This window comes from Mytilus edulis, chromosome 10 (assembly GCF_963676685.1).
Source record: "Mytilus edulis chromosome 10, xbMytEdul2.2, whole genome shotgun sequence".
Classification (NCBI taxonomy): Eukaryota; Metazoa; Mollusca; class Bivalvia; order Mytilida; family Mytilidae; genus Mytilus; species Mytilus edulis.
In genome coordinates this window covers 45,570,700-45,592,031 of record NC_092353.1, presented here as the reverse complement: position 1 = coordinate 45,592,031, position 21,332 = coordinate 45,570,700, and the positions used below count along the sequence as shown (strand labels likewise).

Below are 21,332 nucleotides of genomic sequence, written 5' to 3'. Positions count from 1 at the left end.
AAAAAAAGGTTTTTAAAAAAGATAAAAAGAAAGTGCAAACTCTTGAATGAAGGACACATTCATTAAGATGAAAAATATAGGCCGGTCTTAAATGCTTCAATTGTTTTACTCCATATTGATTGTACAAGGCTTAAAAATTACTTTGGTGGTCCAACTTTGAATTAAAAATAATATCTAAATTCAACTTTAAAATATTTCAGAGCTACAGATTTTTTAACCAGTTGAAAAATCATCAGTTAGGGGTTTCTTGTGTAATAGGATTATATATCTACAGGATTATAAATGAAAAGACCAAAACTTAAGGCCTATTTTCTTTATAAAGAGACAGGAAAGTTGTAATCGAATGGAAAAAGTATAAAATTCCAGAATTCTCTCCAAAATTTGTGATCTATAATTTTAGATATATAATTAATTTTCAGCTAAAATAGATATAGATTTGAGATGATAACGATCGTGACATACTGTATAGGCACATATCTATTATTGAATACTGTATGTGGTAGACTAGTTTTCGTTTGGTAATTTTAGTTGTTGGGTCGCTGTCTCATTGACACATATAACCCACACCACCTATTAATCATATTGAAAAACAAATTATTTTAAAGTTCTGTTGTGTGTTTTTACCTATTTTATTATTGTGTATGAATCCCTGACATTGTAAAACTGTTTTTGAACATTTCTACGAGATTCCCATTTCTTTCAAACATTGTTATTGTACAAAGTTGCATGTATATTTCCATGTTGTGTTTTAGTATTTGATGCGTGGCTGTACACAGTACTTCTGTAATCGCCAAACAGATAAACAACTAGCTGCTGATAGAAAAAGCCAACAGGTAGTGTATAGTACCTTACTTAGTAATCAATTACTTGTAAAAATCACTGCTATTAGTTTTTAATTAAACACTCACTACAGAGTTCTCGAAAAGTGGTGGTCCTAGGGATTTGAACACCAAATTTTGCAACAGAAATAATAGTGAGGAACAGCATATATTTTTTAGGACCACCTGGGGGGGGAAAGAACTCTGCCCACTCTAGAAGTGTGAGCTTAATTGCAATCACATTGTCAGTCCCTCTGTTCGTCCATCTGTTGGTCAATACCATAGCTGTTGTCACTGTTTTCTAAAAAGTACGAAAGAGAATGACCTCATATCAAATTAATGACTTTACTGTGATTATTTAAGTTGTAATGTGTGAGCATGTTTTGGAGCTGTCCAGTACCTACTTCTTGTTAGCCTTATTACTTAGAATTTTCAAAATGTTGAATGAACTTTAAATGTTTGTCACAAAACAACGTTATATTTGGTCAGTAGTTACATGTATACAGAGATCAGTTGTAACCTGTGTGCTATTTTATGACCTGTCTCCTACTTTTTTGCTTTTACTTACTTTCAATTACATATCAATGAACATAACTGTGAACTAGAAAATATAAATGAAAATCACAAGTTAAAAATGTTTCTATATATTTCTGGACAGTTATATTATACTTCTTAAATTTCAAAACTCATTTAAAAAAAAATCTTCGTTCATTAAGGGGGGTAGGAGGGATCCTGATCCCGAAATCTCCGTCTTAAAAACATGAAATCCTGAGATCCCGAATTTATATAAATTTAAATCTTGACATCCCGAAATTCGAAAAAGTATTCCCGAATCCCAAAAGGGTCAAACCCGAAATCCCCAGCTTAAAAACACCAGATCCCGGAGTCCTGATAAAGGTCATATCCCCTCTCTTCATTGTTATCCATATTGATCAGTGTGTTTAATGAGACTCAAGTTTGTTAACTTTTTGAAATCTTCCGCCAATTGTCTTCTACTGTGGATTCATTTATTTTTCGTGGGTACCAATTTTTTGTGGGTTGAAGAATACTTGCATTTTCGTGGATATTAAATTTGTGGTTTTGGAAAAGTCCGCAAATATTCCTTTTGAAAATTAGAAATTCTTTGAAAAGTTTAATTTGTGGTTTTGGTTCCCCTGTTTCCACGAAAATTGGTATCCAACGGATATTAATGAATCCACAGTATTTCTCTTTTATCTCTTTAAGCTACTGTTATCATTGGTGATTGGTTTAAAGTCTAAATCAAGTGTTCACATCTTAACATATTTTATTTGCAGTATCTTAAAGATGGCAGTCTTCATGATCCTAAACTGGATGATATGAATGATTTTAAAACTTGTGACCTTGCTATGACCCATTTAGGGATCAGTGATGAGGATAAATTGTCCATCTATACACTAGTGGCTGCTGTTCTTCATCTTGGTAATCTGGAATTTGAGGAAAATGTAGACGATGCAAAAGGTTTGTATGAAAATAAATACAAATTATTTAAATTAGATAAAAGGTAGACTTGGTAGATTATTGCTCAAAATACAACATTAATTAAATTGATTTGTACTAAGGTGCAAACTACTACTTCAGAACCAAAGAACCAAGCATTGATTTAATACACAAAAACTAATTTCCTACTAATTTACCAATTAATATAAAAAGAAGATGTGTTATGATTGCCAATGAGACAACTCTCCACAAAAGACCAAATAAGGTTATTTCATGTATTTCATGGAATTATTCCATTACAATTCAAATAATGTTGGCATGTACTAACTTGAAAAATCCTTAAAAAAAAATTCTAGATTTTGTAAAAAGATCTGAATTTTCAGGAAAAAAAATTAGTAAAATAATGCATTTAGAGAGAAGATTAATAGCTGAAGTGAATTTATCAAAAGGTGATTTATGTGCAGAAATTCTTCACATCCTTGTTATGCCCCATTTATGGGCATTATGTTTTTTGGTCTGTGTGTCTGTTAATTTGTCTGATTTGCAATTGTTTTTAAATTCAACACAAAAATCACTTCAATTATTGCAAATTCGTTAAATGCTGAATGCAAATAAAGCTATCAAATTTCCAAATGTGTGTTTTTATTCTAACAACACCTAGACATCAATCTAAATGATGAAAAAACGTTTATAAATGCACAATATTATTGTCGAGCCTGCAACTTTTGTTGCAGAAAGCTCGACATAGGGATAGTGATTATTTGTTTTATACTTGACTTTAGGTGGCTGTAAAATCAATGGACCATCAGAGAAGACTCTAGGCATATGTAGTGGACTATTGTCGTTAGACAAGGAGGAGCTCAGAGAATCATTGATAACAAGGGTTATGCAGACATCAAAAGGAGGCTCTAAGGGAACACTTATTAAGTTAGTATAAAAGTACTTTACAAATCATCATAGTTAAACCAGAAGGCAATAAAAGTTGCAGAATGAATTATTCAATTCTTGACCAACGTTAATTCTGTTAAACAGATAATAAGGAGATGCGGTATGATTGCCCAGGAGACAACTATCCACCAAGTTCAAATAAAGTGAATGTAAGCAATTATAGGCCACTGTACAGCCTTCAAAGATGGGGAAAACATTACTGTATGGTCAGCTATAAGAGGCCTTGATTTTGTTGTAGTTTATTACATTGGTTGTAGCTAGAGTTGATCATTAAGCAAAGTAATGAATGAAAACATAGATATTAGAAGATGAGGTAAGAGTGCCAATGAGACAACTCTCCATCCAATCACAATTTCTAAAGTTAAACCATAGGTCAGGTCTTCAACACAGAGCTTTGGCTCACACTGAACAGCAAGCTATAAAGGGCTCCTAAAAATTACTAGTGTAAAACCATTCAAACGGAAAAACCAAAGGTCTAATCTATATAAAAATATTTATTTCTGGTAATCATATCGCAAACATAAGCCCCTCTCCAATGATTGAAAACATATTAATCATGTTTATTTCTGGTAAAAATTTCTCAAAGATGCACATTTTTAAAGCCCCCTTCCAATAAATGAAAACATGATTTATTTCTGGTAAAAAAAGATCACAGGTGCATATTTTCCAGAAATATTTAGTTGATATAATCATGATGCCTGGGTTACTACTGTCAGTACAGTATGTGTAATGCCCTTCACTTCCCAAGAGGCATGCTAGAAAAAGCTTGTTTAAATGGCAATTTGATTATTGGGAAAGCTTATTTGCACATCAACTATTACCCTGAAAGAACATAGACATGTATGTTGTGGTCAATTTAAAATTGAAACTGAGAATTAAATAAAAACAAGTTGAATAAAAACAACTTTATTCTTTCAGAGTTCCATTGAAGATTGGAGAAGCCAGCAGTGCCCGAGATGCATTAGCAAAGACCATCTACTCCAAATTATTTGACTACATTGTATCCAGAGTTAATCAGGCCATTCCATTCTCACAGTCCATGTCTTTCATTGGACTTCTGGATATTGCTGGATTTGGTAAGTTGATTGCTATCCAGCTATGATTATAGAAAACTTCTGAAAAAAACCATTCTGTACTTATGAGATACAAAAACTAAAGACCAGAGAGTGTTTGTTTGCTAAATATTCCCTTTGGTTTCAGTTTAACTCCAGAAGAGCTGTTTGCAAGAAAAAGTGTATTAAACATATTTAATCATTTTATTTATAGTCTACTGGTCTGTTACAATCATATTATATTCTGGCTTACTATATGTTTCAATGTATCTTACTATATATGACCTTATAACAAGTTTCAGCAAGTCTTTTATTTATTTTGTCATAAAATTGAAAAAAAGACTAAAGTTGTATTTTATAGGGTTCTATATATGAGATTCAAGTACATTCAAGATGGAAGTCGGCAAGTTTACATTGATAAGAAATTGTACTTCTTCCAAGAAAATATATTAGGATATATTATGTTTTAATTTTAGTAATAAATAAATACTGAATTTCTTGAGGGCTGAATATAGCCCTTTTTGTGTCTATATTTCAAACACTAAAATTATTTATGCACTAAACAAAATAATGACATTACATTCAATTATCTTTAACAGAGTATTTCCAAGTAAACAGTTTTGAACAGTTCTGTATCAATTACTGTAATGAAAAATTACAACAGTTCTTCAACACCAGAATTCTGAAAGAAGTAAGTAAAAAATGTTTACATCAAATACTTGAAGCTCTCTTCTGCAAATTTGACTAAGAGGGTTTGGGCTTTTCTTTTTAGACCCTTTTAGTTATTATATAGATTCCTGTATATATGCATCAGGGCTTTTACTATTTAAGGAAATTTGAAACCAACCCATAAAAAATGTATACTTCATATTTGTTCAAAGCAGTAAATACCAGTTTTTGGTTTGAAGAGCTGAGGGATTGAACACACAACATCATAAATTACAGATGGGTGCCCAAGTGACACACAACCAATTTAGTGTCATGAATGGATATCTCTATTTAAATTTCATTTGCAAAAAGCCTCATAACCATTGTAAAAGTGAAATTGCAAACTATTTTTAACCAATGAGGCAAACTGAGCATAATCATATTCTACTGGGTTTATTTAAGGTAGCACAATACAAAGATTTTTTCACTCTCAATCAGACAACTTCAAACTGATGTAATTCATTTCATCCTTCTTTATATTTTACAAATGAGGTACCAAAAGAAAGAAGAAAGATTAATCTTTCAAATTGTGATAATTTCATTATGATATAATTATTACATAATTAATTATTATGTAATTAGTTGCTATATTGTGATGTCCACACTTGAATGAATTTAGCGTTTTTGTTCTTCATAGCATCCCAAAATACTTTTATAGATTCTTGTACAACACAGTTTGACCTCCAACACTGTGTCTCAGATTTCTAAAAACATCAATAGAACAAATTTTATACCCAATTGAATTTAGTGGTCTCTTATGAATTGATGTTGCAAACTTCATTGAAGATTTATGAGAGAATAAAATACAAGAGGAAAAATCTGAGACACAGTTTTGGAGGTCAAACTGTGTTGTGCAAGAATCTATAAAAGTATTTTGGGATGCTATGAATAACAAAGAAGCTAAATTCATTCAAGTATGGACATCACAATATGGCAACTAATTACATAACAATTAATTATGTAATAATTATGTCATAATGAAATTATCACAATTTGAAAGATTAATCCTTCTTCTTTCTTTTGGTACCTCATTTATAAAATTTAAAGAAAGATGAGTAGAATTACATCAGTTTAAAGATGTCTGATTGGGGATGAAAAATCTTTGTATTGTGCTACCTTAAGTTATGTCTTTTGCAAGAAGAAAACATAATTTAAAATATTTTCTTCTATTTTTATTATAAATAAATCAACAAAGTTAGATACATTTTAATCATTAACTGACCATGCAAAGACTGTATAGCCAGTCAAGGTGGTTAAAAACTTCCATCATCAATAATCATTAAAATAAATTAGCCGCAAGGACAGTTAGAAAATACTAAACTTGAAAATATTGGTTTATAGTATTCTTAGTTTTATGTTCAGAATTTAAGACAGGAAAGAAGTGAGGATATTATGTAAAATGAATCAAAACATTTTTATGTTTTTCTTGTATTTAGGAACAAGATCTGTATGAAAAAGAAGGGTTAGGTGTAAAGAAAATCCAGTGGACAGATAACCAAGATTGTATAGGTATGTTGTAGAAATGTATTTATCACTTTTGGTGGTGTTACTTTCTGAGTTTTCTAGTTCTGTCCCTTTATAATGTTACATGAAAACATATACAGTCATCAACAGTACAATATTTTATAGAATTTGTAAGTTGTGTTTTGTTCAAACTTTCAGTTTCTGAATCTGAAACATTTTGGTTAATTGGTTTTTGTACACGTAAGTCAAAATTATTTTAGTCATTGGTTGAATATTCATTGTTTAGGATGATGTTAACATACCATCATGACTTTTAAAAATGCTCTTGAAAATACTACCAAGGATGCATTACATTTTGAAATGATGAGTTGTATAAACCAATAAAAAGGGAGATAAACCTTATCAAACATTTTTTATTATATAAGACTTAATAAATAGCGCATAAAGTGTCATTTGCCAAAATCTAAGTAGATTTTTTATTTCTTTTTCTTTTGATTTGAGACCCAAATAATACCAATGCAAATATAAGGTAAAAGTCAGAGTCAGCCTTTTCCCGCCATATTTAAAAAATCAAAATCTTGAAAAGGAGCTCCATGACCTATCAATATTTTTAGCGTATTTTGTTCCTGAAATAATGCTCTTCTAACTAAGAGTATCAATTTTAAATTCTTGATTTTTTTTAATTTCACCAACCCTCACCACATCCTTAATAAGATAAATGTCACCTTGTTGCTATTTTTTTTTTGGTGCTGAACCAGTTCCAGCCTTTAAAGTTTTACAGTTGGCTTTAAAAAGGATTAAGCTGATGTTTTTTATTTTCATATTTTTCAGAATTGATAGAGAACAAGAAAATGGGTATATTTGACCTACTTGATGAAGAGAGTAAACTTCCTGCACCTAAATATGATCATTTTACCATGGAGGTTCACAACAGGAACAAAAATCACTTTAGGCTTAGCGTAAGTAAAGGGAAACCTTAAAAAACAGTTTTTGTCATGATTAGATTGTATGTATTTCAGGCAGATCTATGTATACCTATATACTAAACTTTCAAAACTGCTACCTTCAAAAATGTTTTCCTTATAGAAATCTACAAAGCACAGAACACATCATTGTTATCTTGAAATGTGAAATGGCATATGACATAATATAATACAGATTGAAGGAATCCTAAGTAATGAGCTAATAATTTTATAATACTTGTGACATGCAGTGGGATAAATAAAAGCTGAAAATATACGCAAACTGTATGTAAAGGAAAGCACAAACCTCTGCATCAAAACAACATTAATATTATTATGCCCCATTTATGGGCATTATGTTTTCTGGTCTGTCCATCCGTCCATCCGTCTGTCCAGGTCGAGGTAGTTTTTGGTGAAGTTGAAGTCCATTCAACTTGAAACTTAGTAAACATGTTATGATCTTTCTAATTTTAATGCAAAATTATACATTTTCCCCAATTTTCACCTTCCACTGAACATAGAAAATGATAGTGCGGATGGCGCATCAGTGTACTAGGGACACATTCTTGTTTTGTATTCTGTTACATTGTGTGCTGTGTCAAATTTCATTTGTTTATATTTTTCAGCTACCAAGGAAATCCAAATTGAAGTCCCACAGAGATGTCAGAGATGAAGAGGGATTCTTGATTCGTCATTTTGCTGGTGCTGTTGTTTATCATACTGTAAGAATATTTTTTGGAAATGTGCCTTCATTTTCAACTTTGAAGAAAAATGAAAGCTTTTTGCCATTGGAAATTTTGAAGACTACAGCAACATGAGTAAAATGTTTGACTTTACTAAAAGTAATGGGGTGACCTGACCAGTTATTTAAAATATATTTTTAAATACTAGATTATAAATGCGATAGATGTACTAGATTATAGATGTGATATTATGTTTAGGTAATGGTTAACACTGAGCGTCACTGATGAGTCTTGTGTAGACGAAAGACGCATCTGGCGTACTAAATTATAATCCTTGACCCTTTGATAACTATAAACACACATTTAAATTAAATTTACACTAAATTTCAAGAAACAATAAAACTTTTTATAAATTAAAAAATTTTCTTATCGTGTTATTACCAAATTTTTAACAAGAAATTTCACATTACAGAACCAGTTTCTGGACAAGAACAATGATGCTTTACATGCCTCCCTACACTTCCTGATCCAGGACAGCAACAACACGCTACTGAAAAAGATGTTTGAAGGAACGCAAGTCTCTACTGGAAAACTAAATTTCATCAGTGTCGGAAGTAAATTTAGATCACAGCTGGTTATACTGATGGAAAAACTGAAAGCAACAGTAAGTTCCATAGCTGTATACATGTATGGATATCTAAATGATTTTTGCAACTTACTTTTTCAGAGGGTAACTTATTGAAAATACCCTAAAATTAAAAAAATGTCATGTCAGTGGTTAAATGTCCATAATTATGACCTTTTAAAACCAACCACAGCATTTTGGTGTGCATTTTTGATATTGCAGAAAATGCATTTAATTCTGAATTGGTAAAATTCAATGATGTTATTGAATACGTTTGAAAAGGTTAGAACTTTCAGTACAAAAAGTTAAATCTTTGTATGCATTGCTTACAATTTTCTTTTGTTGAAAACAAAATTGGTTCATTGAAGTATGTTTTCTTGAAAGTCATCTGTATTTGAGGTCACCAGCCACTCAAAAAAAATTTCCTTTCTATAATAAAAAAAGATTTAGAGAAGATCTATTAAATTTGGCAGAATGCAGTATATTGAGTTTAAATATATATTTTATATTTAACACTTTAAAAAAAGCTGTGTATATATATATTGTAACAATATGATTATTTTTTCAAATAATTTTCACATTTTGAAAAACTAGCATTTATGTAGAAAAAAAAATGACAAAGTTGTTTTGGGAGAATTTTCTGCTATTGTAATTTTTGAATAATAATTAAAAACAATGGAAGAATGGGGTATATATATATATATATTGAATATCATGTATATGATGTACTTGTTTCTGTACATTTTAATGTGACATTTAGGAAGATGTTACACTACTGAGGACTCCAACTTTACTTGTCAAAGTAAGTGGGAATCATGGCTCTAACACAGGGTAGCTGTCATATGTATACTTTGTGTCTTAATACATATATTTTGGACAATTTGACCAGTCTAATAAAATAGGGATCTGTAGTCCTTTTGTTATTAGGGTTAAATGCACTCATTACAGTTGCTGTGATTTTTTTCTGTTGATTTTCTGTGTTTTGGTTGTGGAAATATTTATAGTTTATATTCACAGAAAAAGAGTAAATACATAAGATTAATGAACCAAAACATCTTTTTACCCAACTATTAACAAATTTGAAAATATCATGATTCAATTATTCTTTTTTTTGTTTATGTCTTTGTTTTATCAGGTTTAATTTAAAATGTAAAAAACACTTTTAAACTCATTTTAATGAAAAAATGAGGACACGTAAGTCCCATCTTAAAATGGCTATCTGGAAAGCATCTTCATTTAAAAGAAAGGAATGATACACTTGTTGAGAAAATATTCTGGTTTTATACTGATTTTACAAAAGAGGATCCAAAAGTTTCCATATATAAAACCTGAAAGTTTGCCTTTATATTGTCATATGTTGCTACTGTCTATGTATGAACAGTGTGTGTGTGTTTTTATGTGAATGTGTGTGTTTGTGTGCTTGAACTTCTGTTCTATAGTCCCTATGAACTATTTGAATGTGATCCATTCTAAGGGACAAATATAATAATAGCTGGGATCCCTAAAACATATTCGTAAAATGAACTGGGATCCTATATTTCAGAAATGCAGAAAGGAGAACTAAAAGGAATTGATGGTTATCATTTTAAAAGGTTGAAAGTTGTGATTTAGACTGGTCATAAAAAGTTGGATATACATTTTATATTTGACAGTTGTTAAGACACAAGATATTAATATTAACTTGACATATAAACAGCATTTGTATATATTGTGGCTAATATATATCATAGGTATTAAGAACATAGTAGTTGTCTTCATATTTATAGGTTGGAATTAATTAATGTTTCAGACCTCAGACAGTGCCAACTGGCTGTCCTCTCTTATTGGAAATCGTATATGTCACCAGTTTAATAAAATATTTATTTTCAGGAAAGGAACACTTATTTTTACTGTTAATTTTTAAATTTTTGTGATGTTTTGTGGAACAGCTTAGGTTTTCCATAAAATAAAACTAGCATTTTGAATTTTAACAGCATTTTTTCTATGTATCATTATTGTACTATGTATTAAACAGATGGTAATTTCCCATTATTTTCTGATGTTCAACTGTTAATACATATCATTTGTATCTATTTTTTGTTGCAGTCTTTTATAAAATTGAAAGGTTTTAGAAAAAGGTTTCATATAAGCAGCACTATTCATATTTAATGGGTATTAAAATGAAAAAACCTAGAAAAACTACTATGTTCGCATATTAATATAATTAGAAGTTGAATGAAAGTATATTTTTTGTATCTTTTTTTAGGATCTTGGAATGCAGTAGTTTTCATTTAACTAACCATAATTTTTTTTATCATGTTTTTGATTGACGATACACTTTCAGATTTTATTGACAAAACTAACAGGTTTATTTACTTAACATACAGAAGGGCTTTATAGTTTTCATTGGTGAAAACACATTACCGGTAGATTTCCCTTTTTGGAAGAAAATAATTTTGATATGATAAATGAAAAACTGCCCAACTTACATGATATGAAGTTGAAATTCAAAATGTATATTGTCAATTTTATCGTGTCCCTATACAAGTAAAAGCAATTTAAAAAATACATCAGCATATCAAGATCCAAAATTACTCATACACTGGTACCGGTACCTGTATACCAAATTAAGTTTGTCAGTTCCTTTCAATTGGAGCTATGGTGGTTCTACTGTAGTAACATTTTATCTGCTTAGCAACATATTATGAACCCTTTTTGGCTGATAAATAGTATACAGTACTTGCATGAACTACATCCACCCATTTCCTGTAAATAATAAGTAAGACAGGGCATGCATATTTAATGCAGACACTTTCTATATTATAATATATAACATTATTTATTCAGCTTATGTATATCTAGAAACAGTGGCAAGTTGAGATAGCAAACAATAGTGTTATGTGTCTTAATCTTTTTCTGAATTCTCATCTTAATATGTTTACACTGTCAGATAGATGCTGCACAAAATCTAATTAAAAACTTGCTTTAGATTTACTGTTTAATATTTATATATCCTTTACCATCCATGATGCTATTTCAGTTGAAATGTGTTCCATATTAAAAAGAAGATGTGGTATGATTGCCAATAATATAACTCTATGAGATAACTCTATGCAAGAGACCAAATGACACATAAATTAACAGCTATAGCTCTCCATACGGCCATGCTGGTTTTAAGAATTCATCAGAGCAGGAAGATTTATATTTCTGTCTTTTAATAGAAAATAAAATGATATAATATTTTCTAAATACAGCATCATACAACTGCTAGTTATTAACAAGTGAAAAGTCTGGGGACAATGAATGTGATCAACTGCCATGTTTATAAAGTTGTATGTCAAAATTTACATGTGTTGTTCACTAGTCTTAGCCAATTACTAGTGAGATATTTTTTAATTGGGTTACAAGATTTTGTTTATTAAAACATATTTTAACCAAATTAATGGCATCAAAATATGAGATGCTCACGTAAAGCAATGTATAAGGGTTTGTGTGTATATTATAAGCAATAATGTTACTTTGAGCTGAAATTTGAAAAATCAGCATTCACAAATTATTGGGACTAGCAGATTAATTTACTTCTTGTAATAGAGGAGATGTATTTTATTGATTTCAGTTTGAACTAATGTGTAAGCTTTTTTTTATAATTTGTATATGTTTTGTAGGGTACCAATTTCATTAGATGTATTAAACCAAATTTGAAAATGGTGGATCATTTGTTTGAAGGAGGACAAATTCTGAGTCAGCTGGAGTGTGCAGGTAAAGTATTTGAGCTGTGACGAAAACTATTTTTCATTGAGATTAATTTCTTTTTATTTTTAGCTCAATTTGACTGAAAGAACAATAGGAGATTTTTATCATCACTTTGTTTCCTTGACCTTCATCTGCAATTAAATTTTAAGCTATGTCCACTTTAAATCAGTGGATCCATGAAACCAAAGGTGAAATTATCTTCACATGTATGTGTCTTGTTTTAAAATCTACAGACAAAACATACATGCCTATCTACATATGCTCCACTTGCCATTGAAGATGGACAAAATGACTTCTAGACTGTGCATCCATTCTTTGGTACATTAATCTGTTCCTCTTAGGGGGGGGGGGGGGTCAGAGGGGTCCTGATCCCGAATTTCTGGGCTTAAAAACACGAAATCCTGAGGTCCCATATTTAAATAAATTTAAATCCCAACAACCCGAAATTCGAAAAAAGAATTCCAGGATCCTGAAAGGGTCAACCCTGAAATCCCAAGCTTAAAAATCCCGATCCCTGGGTTCCGATAAAGGACCTATCCCCCTCCTCTATCCTGAATCAGATTGGAAATTTTTGAAAAGACAGTCTTGAAACTATGAACACATCCTCATTAATCTTTTGAAATAGATGTTGAGTTGGATTCTTTTGTGCTGTTCACTAAACATTGAAATAAGGAAGTATGTAGTTTCTTATAGACAAATATTGTGATTTTGCGTTAGTTAGTTTATATTGTGTAATGTTTAAATAAGGCATTTGATATGTTGTTTTGTTTATCTTAGGTATGAATGCTGTATTAGACCTTATGCAGCAGGGATATCCATCCAGGACACAGTTTCTAGAACTTTATAACATGTATAAGAAATTCATGCCATCAGATCTAATTAGACTGGATCCAAGATTGTTTTGTAAGGTAAGGGATACCAGAAAACTTGCTTTGTACAAAAATAAATGCATCTTTTAGATTTTAAGGAATAATTTATTTACTTGCACCCTTTCATGTTCAACATTAAAAAGTTTGAGAACTTATAAAAGTATGTTTGCTGTGCAAAAAGTTTTATTACATTGTTTTTAACAACAAGATTGATGGAATTCCATTAATGACATGGTACAAATACATATTTTTATTCCAGGCATTATTCAAGGCTCTTGGACTGGATGATAATGATTTTAAGTTTGGTTTAACCAAAGTCTTTTTCCGACCAGGAAAGTTTGCTGAATTTGATCAGATCATGAAGAGTGATCCAGAAAATTTAGCAATATTGATCAAAAAGGTTAAGAGGTGGCTGATTTGTTCACGGTGGAAGAGGGCACAGTATGGTGCAGTAATGGTCATTAAATGTAAGTTTCATTTGATTCTAAAAGATACCGGAGGGACAGTCAAACTCAAAAATAAACTGACAACGTCATGGTCAAAAATGAAAAAAACAGACAAAATAAAGTACACATGACACAACATATGAATCTAAAGAATAAGCAACACGAACCCCACCAAAAACTGGGGGTGATCTCAGGTGCTCCGGAAGCGTAAGCAGATCCTTCTCCACATGTGGCACCTGTCGTGTTGCTCATGTTATAACAAATCCGGTAAATAGTCTCATTTGGTAGGTCACATTCATGAATGGGAAGGGGATTGTAGTTAAGACGTAAGGAACATATCCGATATCATCTGTGAAACGGTTATTCCATAACGGTCAACCAACTCGTGATGGCTTCCGTAAAATTTACGAAGGGATGATTTCAACTTCACCATTTGGAACTCTTGGTTTAATAGTTTCCAAAGGGTAGTCTATTGGATTTGCTAGATTTTATTTTCACGGTTGTTAGAAATGAAGAATCCAATAACTTGATATTAAAATTTTGAATAACAGAAGTCTAAAAATAGAGTGGAAAACAATCTTGCATTAAAATTAAAAAAGAGTTTAGGATTTGCTGACAGGTGATTGATTACCCAACGTCTTCTTTTATTCATGTGAAAACTTTTCAATATTAGGGATTGTGTAATATTTTCAATAAAATCAAGCATATAAATATTTACATGTTATTTATTTCAGTGAAGAACAAAATATTGTGGAGGAGAGAACAGATAGTAGTCTTACAGAAGTCAATCAGGATGTGGAGGGATGTTAGGAAATTTAAACCTAAGTAAGGTTATATATTATAAATAATAATTTTGGATTTAACGCTTCTTCTGATTGGCTGACATTGTTATGTTTATCAGCTCATAGACATAATTTTGTCATGTGACCCTGACGTAATCAACGTTTTTTCATGGTTTACTCCGATTTAAAATGGAATTTAGAATTAAATTATAAGAAATGACTAATATTTTATTTGTCTATACGAAATTTAACATAAAAAATGTGGTGCACACTTTGAAATAAACCGCTATTTCTTCATAGACAGAAAAAATATTACAGTCATTCCTTAAATGTTTCTGAGATACCATTCTGGCTTCTGTGAGGGATCATCATTGTATTCAGATGAGAAACCCATGGTTAATTAAAAGTTTAAAGATAAAAAAGATTAATAAAAAATTGAAAAACTTAAAAATAAGCAAAAATTATCAGCAAGACAAAATCTGCAATTAAGAGAGCATAAAGGAAAGGAGTAGGTCCGGTAAGGGCCGATTTTGGCCCCAAATTTCCGTTTCATCTAACGAGATATTTAGGACACTTTTTAAACACTTAAGTGTCTATTTCAATTGATTCGATTAGTTTATGTAAAAGATTTTAACTGATTCAGTCATTAAAAACGCTCCGATTGAAGCTTAAATATGAAAAATCTATCAAATATGCCAAAAAACGTCACTTTTCAGATGGTTTTCGTCAAAAATGAAAGTGGCCGCATCCGTGTTCATCCTCAACCTTTATATATGTTATGTATTATCATCAAATACAACTTACATTTCAATATTATGAATGAACACGAATGCGGCCACTTTCATTTAAGACGGAAACCGTCTAAAATTTAACTAAAATGCTATAATTGTGAAGATTTCAGTAATTAAGCATGACTTTATGATGCTAGTACACGATATATGTACATTGTATTGTCAAAAACAGCACATATTTATGTAGCAGAAGCATTCTACTTTCCAAAAAATAGCTAAAAGATTACATTTTCACAATTTTGCAAAACTGCTTAATTTTGGGGCCAAAAAGGGGTCTTACTGAACCTACTCCTTTTCCAACAAATCCTTATTAGAGTAATTGCCCTTTAATGACGATATTTACCAATTTAATTTTGCATCTTGCCTTATATGATAAAAATTATTATAGATAAATAGACACTTTGAATTCATCAAAAATGACCAGCAAGGCAAGATCTACTAACAAGTCAAATTTGCTGATATAGTCACTCTTTATAGAAGCGATTGCCCATAAATTTGATTTTATTTTTACCTTCATGAATTCTATTCACATTTTACATTGTTGAAGAGTATTTTTTGTTGAACATGCATATAGACCAAGGTATGATAGGCTCTTTGGAGTCTCTAGTTCATTGATCATACAGTTGACACTGATGCTCTGTTAAGACTTAATTTGTTTTAATGCTCACAAATTATTTGGCGTCTGGAACTATTGATCTTGAGGCATAACTAATAAAGATTTTCAAGGAACATGTGCTGTGCCAACTGAGAATCGTAAGATACATTTACATAATGAAATCATATTTTTGATATTTCCATAGCAACTTTGACATTTTTTAATGCATGCTATTTTAATTTTTAGGTATAAGATGATTGTAAAGGCCAAGGGATCACAAGCCCAGCTTACTAGAATGCAAGAGATTGTCAGTCAATTGAAGAAAGGAAAAGATTCAGCAGCTAAAAAAGTCAAGAGTATAGAGGATTCTCTGGAGAAATTCATCAGTAAAATCAGAGTAGGTTATTGAGATAGTGTTCAAAATTACACTCAATTTTTGTTGACATGAAATGAAAAATAAATAATGATTTATGCACTCAAACCATTGATTTAGTATGCTCCTAGGAAGTTCAATTTAAATCAATTTATCATAGTAAAGAGACGAAAATAAACCAAAGTTTTTTTGTTCGTTGAATTTAAATAAATTGTGAAGTCATCAAATAACATCTTTATGATGTTCACAAGACATTAGTCCTTCAAAGATCAGTATTTTGTTTTTCCCAGTTTGAAGAAGGTGTGTGAGGGGATGAAGCTTTCATCTTTTTTGTTTGATAGATTTTGACCATCACAATTAATTTTTTGTTCAAAGTACAGATCTTTACAAACTAATGCTCATCTGAAAAAAAATGTTACTGTGGCCTGGTTTTAGGCATGAATGGTTGTGATGAAGGTCTGGCTAAAATGATATTACTGTGAGTCTCTTTTTATGTATCATTCGTGATGTTGAGGAACGATCTTGTGTCAGTTAAGATTAGGATGGCTGGCATTATGTTCTAGTTAAAATATTTCTATGTGATTTTTCAAATCATATACAGATTTAAAAGTTTACACTATAAAGGTATGAATTATAGACCTAGATTAAGTTGTCTATTTTTATGTCCAATTTATGGGCATTATGAACTTAGGTCTGTTTGTCAGTTTGTCCGTCTGTCCCACTTCAGGTTAATGTTTTTGGTCAAGGTAGTTTGTAATGAAGTTGTAGTCCAATCAACTTGAAACTTAGTACACATGTTCCCAATGATTTGATCTTTCTCATTTTAATGGTAAATTAGAGTTTTGACCCAAATTTCATGGTCCACTGAACACTGTACTATGGACACTTTCTTGTTTCTTATTTCAGACAACGGAGATGAAGAAGACTGAGATGGAGTCCCAATACAACCATTTCCTAACACAGATGGACCAAACCATGCAGGATCTTAGGAAAGAGATGGAGAAAGAAAAGGTGGCTGCAGAGCAAGAAAGACTCAAGAAAATACAGGTATTAACCAGGAATTGTTATTTGTAAAATGTCAAATGTTGAAGAGTGTTTGTCTGTTCCTGCAAAAAGTCAATTTCTTTATATTAAAAGACTTGGCTGCAGAAAAGAAGTAAAAATTACTGAGATCTAAAACTAGACACGAGTAACCTAACCTGGATCAAATGAATTTGTAAGGTGGTACATAACACTACAGGGAGATAACTCTGTAAATACCAGCTGAACGTTTTAATCATGTTCTCATTGTTAGGGAAATATTAAGAATCACAATGATCAAAATTATAGTTTTTTTATCAATCTGCTATATATCCAATGAAATTTATTCGCATAAAATATGTGGTTCAAGTTTTTTGAAATTTATATATTATTGTCAAAGGGTCAAAGTAAATATTTTGTCAAAATTTAATGAAATTCAAACAATCCAAATTAATTTTAGTCAAGGTGTTACTATCACCTTAAGTTAGGAAAGCTAGTTATCAATGACTTTAGATATATAATTCATCATTTATCAAATGACATGTGCTTTCATTATAAATCTGTTAATTATACAGACAACAAAAGGTACCAAATTCTGTTTCATTTTGCATATTTATTTTTTGTTGTAAATTGAGTATAAGGTTGATATAAAAATAAGGAACTCTGGTATGATTGCAATGAAATAACTAAGATGAAGAATATCTAACAAAAACACAAACCGGAGGTGGCAGGGTATATATAAATTCATCACAGCACAAAACGCACACAACAAATAAAAAAGATCATGTATCTAAGACTAAAATATCAATCAGTACACACCCAACATCCAAAGGATTTAGTGTAAAGTCATCATTATCTGTCATAATGACATATAGCAGATATATTCAACAAATAAGTATTTGGTTTTCGTTTGTTTTCAGGAAGAAATGGAGAGAGAAAGACAAAAGAAGGAAGAAGAAGAAAGAAAGAGAAAAGAAGAAGAGGAAGCCAGGAAACTGTAAGATATTAATAGATAAATTCAAAAGACACAATATATATATCATGTAACAAAAAAATTGTGGTTTGATTGCCAATGAGACAGCTCATCTATGTGTTTTGGAGAAAAATTAAACATATTGTGCAATATTATTTTTTATGAACTCTACACATGAAATGAACATTGAAACCCCTTGATTAAAATGCTAGGCTTGAATTTAAAGGTCACCTCTAATAAGTGAAAACATGTCTTGTCCGGTCAACCAAAACTTCACTTTTTGTAGAAACATACATGCATTTTGATCCTCAATTTGTAGGTCATCTCACTTACAAGATCAGTTTTTCTCTTTTTGAGGGTGAACTTAACATACAGGTATCACTTGTAGATAAATAAAATATATACAAAATATGAGAAAGAAACATTAGATTTAGCAATTTCCACAGATTTGTGGTTTAATGTTATATTGCTACTGCAACATTAGCATAGAAAGTTAATTTGAAGAAAAAATGTATACTTTACTTAAATTGACTTATAAATATAATATTGTAATTGCAGAAAAGCAGAAATGGAAATGAAAAGAAAGAAAGAAGAAGAAGAGAGAAAGAAAAGGGAAGAAAAGGAAAAGAAGGAGAAGGTAAATAATGGTTGCTCTTACAATATACAAAATTCTGAATTAGGTTTTAAAAGACTCACTGCGTAAACATGGCAAAAAATATATTTGTATGAATCCTCATTAATTCTCAAAATCCATAAGCTTGGTAAAAGTGCCATGTCATGGAGATATAATTTTAGAAATATTGTATGCTGCAGTCTATAATAATAAAGTATTTACTCTATTCTTTGCAGGAAAAAATGAAAGATCAACTTGCAAAAGAAGCAGAAGAAAACAAACAGAGGTATTTGGTTATGGATCTAACATTTCCGTTATAGTGCTTGTAATTATAACAGAAAGTTAAAAGCTTGATTTCATTAAATTATCAGAAAAATGAAGGGCTATATACAGGATGTTTTCTACACAGAAATGATTGCATATTAGCAATTGTTGTAGAATTAGGTCTACCGTTGATAGTTGCTATTAGTAGAAAATTAACATACCATTAACAAATCTAAAGCCAATTATTCCTATCAAATATGTGTTAAGACCTGATTTGAAAATAAGAATTTCATAATATCATGCATCATTTCACAGTTCAAGAGCATGTGTTTTGTCGATTGATCAGTTTCTTGATAAAAAATTGTGGTTTTATTAACATCATTAAAGCAATATAGATTGATAAGATCGATAAATAATGATACTCTCCATTTTGGTTGGCACTCGTCTAACTTGTATGTATTTGTAGACAACATGTATTGGAACAAGAGAGACGAGACAGAGAATTGGCCTTACGTCTTGCAGCTGAGGACGCCAATGAGGTTGAAGATGTCGTTGTTCCACCATTAAAGAGGTAAGGCCATTGATTAAAAACGTTTGTTGGCTTTTCCAAAGCAACTTAATCAGACTGAGTGTATTTGAAAACTAATTTAAAATTTATATCTTTAAAAATTAGGCCATGTATAACAAACATAGATATAATTTCTCAATTTGTGGAGTTTCAAAGGGCGGATTCTGAAAAAAAAACATTTTAAAATACCCACATATAACTTTTGGAATAGCGTTCATTTGGTTTTCCTTGAATGTAATACAACATATATTAAGTATCTTGTAACATACGGTTGCAACAATATTTAAGTGAAATGTAACATGTATTTTTGTACTTTTTATCTTCTTATACCTTAGTCTCTTAACACAATTTATATTAAGTATTTTTATTTCATTTTGCTGCTATTGTGTATACATTATTTTATCTTAACAGTGCCACAGGAGGCTCTGCAGGGTAAACATCATTGAATTGAGCATGCTTCTTAAAATGATATTGTTCAGTCTTTTCAAATTTTTTAAATAAAAAAAGAGATCTCCTAAAAAAGAATTTAAGATAGCAGAACCTTAATATCATTTTCTGGCACAACAGAGTATGCCATGCAAAATCAAACCATTGCAATCCATTCAAATATCACCCATAGCACAAGGAATGCAGAAATTTGAGATCCGACAATCAAACCCTTTCAAGCCATTCAAATATCACCCATAGCACAAGGAATGCAGAAATTTGAGATCCGACAATCAAACCCTTTCAAGCCATTCAAATATCACCCATAGCACAAGGAATGCAGAAATTTGAGATCCGACAATCAAACCCTTTCAAGCCATACAAATATCACCCATAGCACAAGGAATGCAGAAACTTGAGATGATGACTCTAACAATCAAACCCTTTCAATCCATTCAAATATCACCCATAGCACAAGGAATGCAGAAATTTGAGATCCAACAATCAAACCCTTTCAAGCCATTCAAATATCACCCATAGCACAAGGAATGCAGAAATTTGAGATCCAACAATCAAACCATTGCAAGCCATTCAAATATTACCCATAGCACAAGGGATGCAGAAATTTGAGATCCAACAATCAAACCCTTTCAAGCCATTCAAATATTACCCATAGCACAAGGAATGCAGAAATTTGAGATCCAACAATCAAACCATTGCAAGCCATACAAATACTACCCATAGCACAAGGAATGCAGAAACTTGAGATGATGACTCTAACAATCAAACCCTTTCAAGCCATTCAAATTTTACCCAAAGCACAAGGAATGCAGAAAACAGAGATCTGACAATCAAACCATTTCAAGCCATGCATTTATTCCCAAAGCACAAGGAATGCAGAAACCTAAGATCTGACAATCAAACCCTTTCAAGCCATTCAAATATTACCTATAGCACAAGGAATGCAGAAACCTAAGATCTGACAATCAAACCATTTCAAGCCATTCAAACACTTCCCAAAGCACCAGAAATGCCGAAAACAGAGGTCTGACAAGCAAAGGCATTTAACCAAAAATCCTAGCATGAATTTTTCAATTGTTTTTGAATGCTTGCAAACAATAGATAGCTAGTTTTAAAGTGGCCACATGCCAGCACTAGTACT

The 21,332-nt window shown here is 31.0% G+C and overlaps 1 protein-coding gene across 10 annotated transcripts in view; it reads left to right on the top strand.

Moving 5' to 3' along the window:
* LOC139491298 (unconventional myosin-VI-like) overlaps nucleotides 1–21,332 on the top strand; it is a 45,502-nt gene that overhangs the window by 15,280 nt on the left and 8,890 nt on the right. For 4 of the 10 annotated variants that reach the window (XM_071278908.1, XM_071278907.1, XM_071278909.1 and 1 more), the window contains exons 9-29: nucleotides 753–833; nucleotides 2,114–2,297; nucleotides 3,059–3,203; nucleotides 4,143–4,300; nucleotides 4,876–4,967; nucleotides 6,421–6,493; nucleotides 7,280–7,407; nucleotides 8,037–8,132; nucleotides 8,566–8,757; nucleotides 9,479–9,520; nucleotides 12,363–12,456; nucleotides 13,228–13,358; nucleotides 13,579–13,786; nucleotides 14,500–14,590; nucleotides 16,180–16,330; nucleotides 17,213–17,353; nucleotides 18,247–18,323; nucleotides 18,858–18,936; nucleotides 19,149–19,198; nucleotides 19,643–19,747; nucleotides 20,156–20,176. In XM_071278908.1, coding sequence (XP_071135009.1) covers nucleotides 753–833; nucleotides 2,114–2,297; nucleotides 3,059–3,203; nucleotides 4,143–4,300; nucleotides 4,876–4,967; nucleotides 6,421–6,493; nucleotides 7,280–7,407; nucleotides 8,037–8,132; nucleotides 8,566–8,757; nucleotides 9,479–9,520; nucleotides 12,363–12,456; nucleotides 13,228–13,358; nucleotides 13,579–13,786; nucleotides 14,500–14,590; nucleotides 16,180–16,330; nucleotides 17,213–17,353; nucleotides 18,247–18,323; nucleotides 18,858–18,936; nucleotides 19,149–19,198; nucleotides 19,643–19,747; nucleotides 20,156–20,176 — 2,339 coding nt within the window. The remainder of the gene's footprint in view (nucleotides 1–752; nucleotides 834–2,113; nucleotides 2,298–3,058; nucleotides 3,204–4,142; nucleotides 4,301–4,875; nucleotides 4,968–6,420; nucleotides 6,494–7,279; nucleotides 7,408–8,036; nucleotides 8,133–8,565; nucleotides 8,758–9,478; nucleotides 9,521–12,362; nucleotides 12,457–13,227; nucleotides 13,359–13,578; nucleotides 13,787–14,499; nucleotides 14,591–16,179; nucleotides 16,331–17,212; nucleotides 17,354–18,246; nucleotides 18,324–18,857; nucleotides 18,937–19,148; nucleotides 19,199–19,642; nucleotides 19,748–20,155; nucleotides 20,177–21,332) is intronic. The other 6 variants (XM_071278913.1, XM_071278912.1, XM_071278915.1 and 3 more) reach the window with 3 other exon arrangements.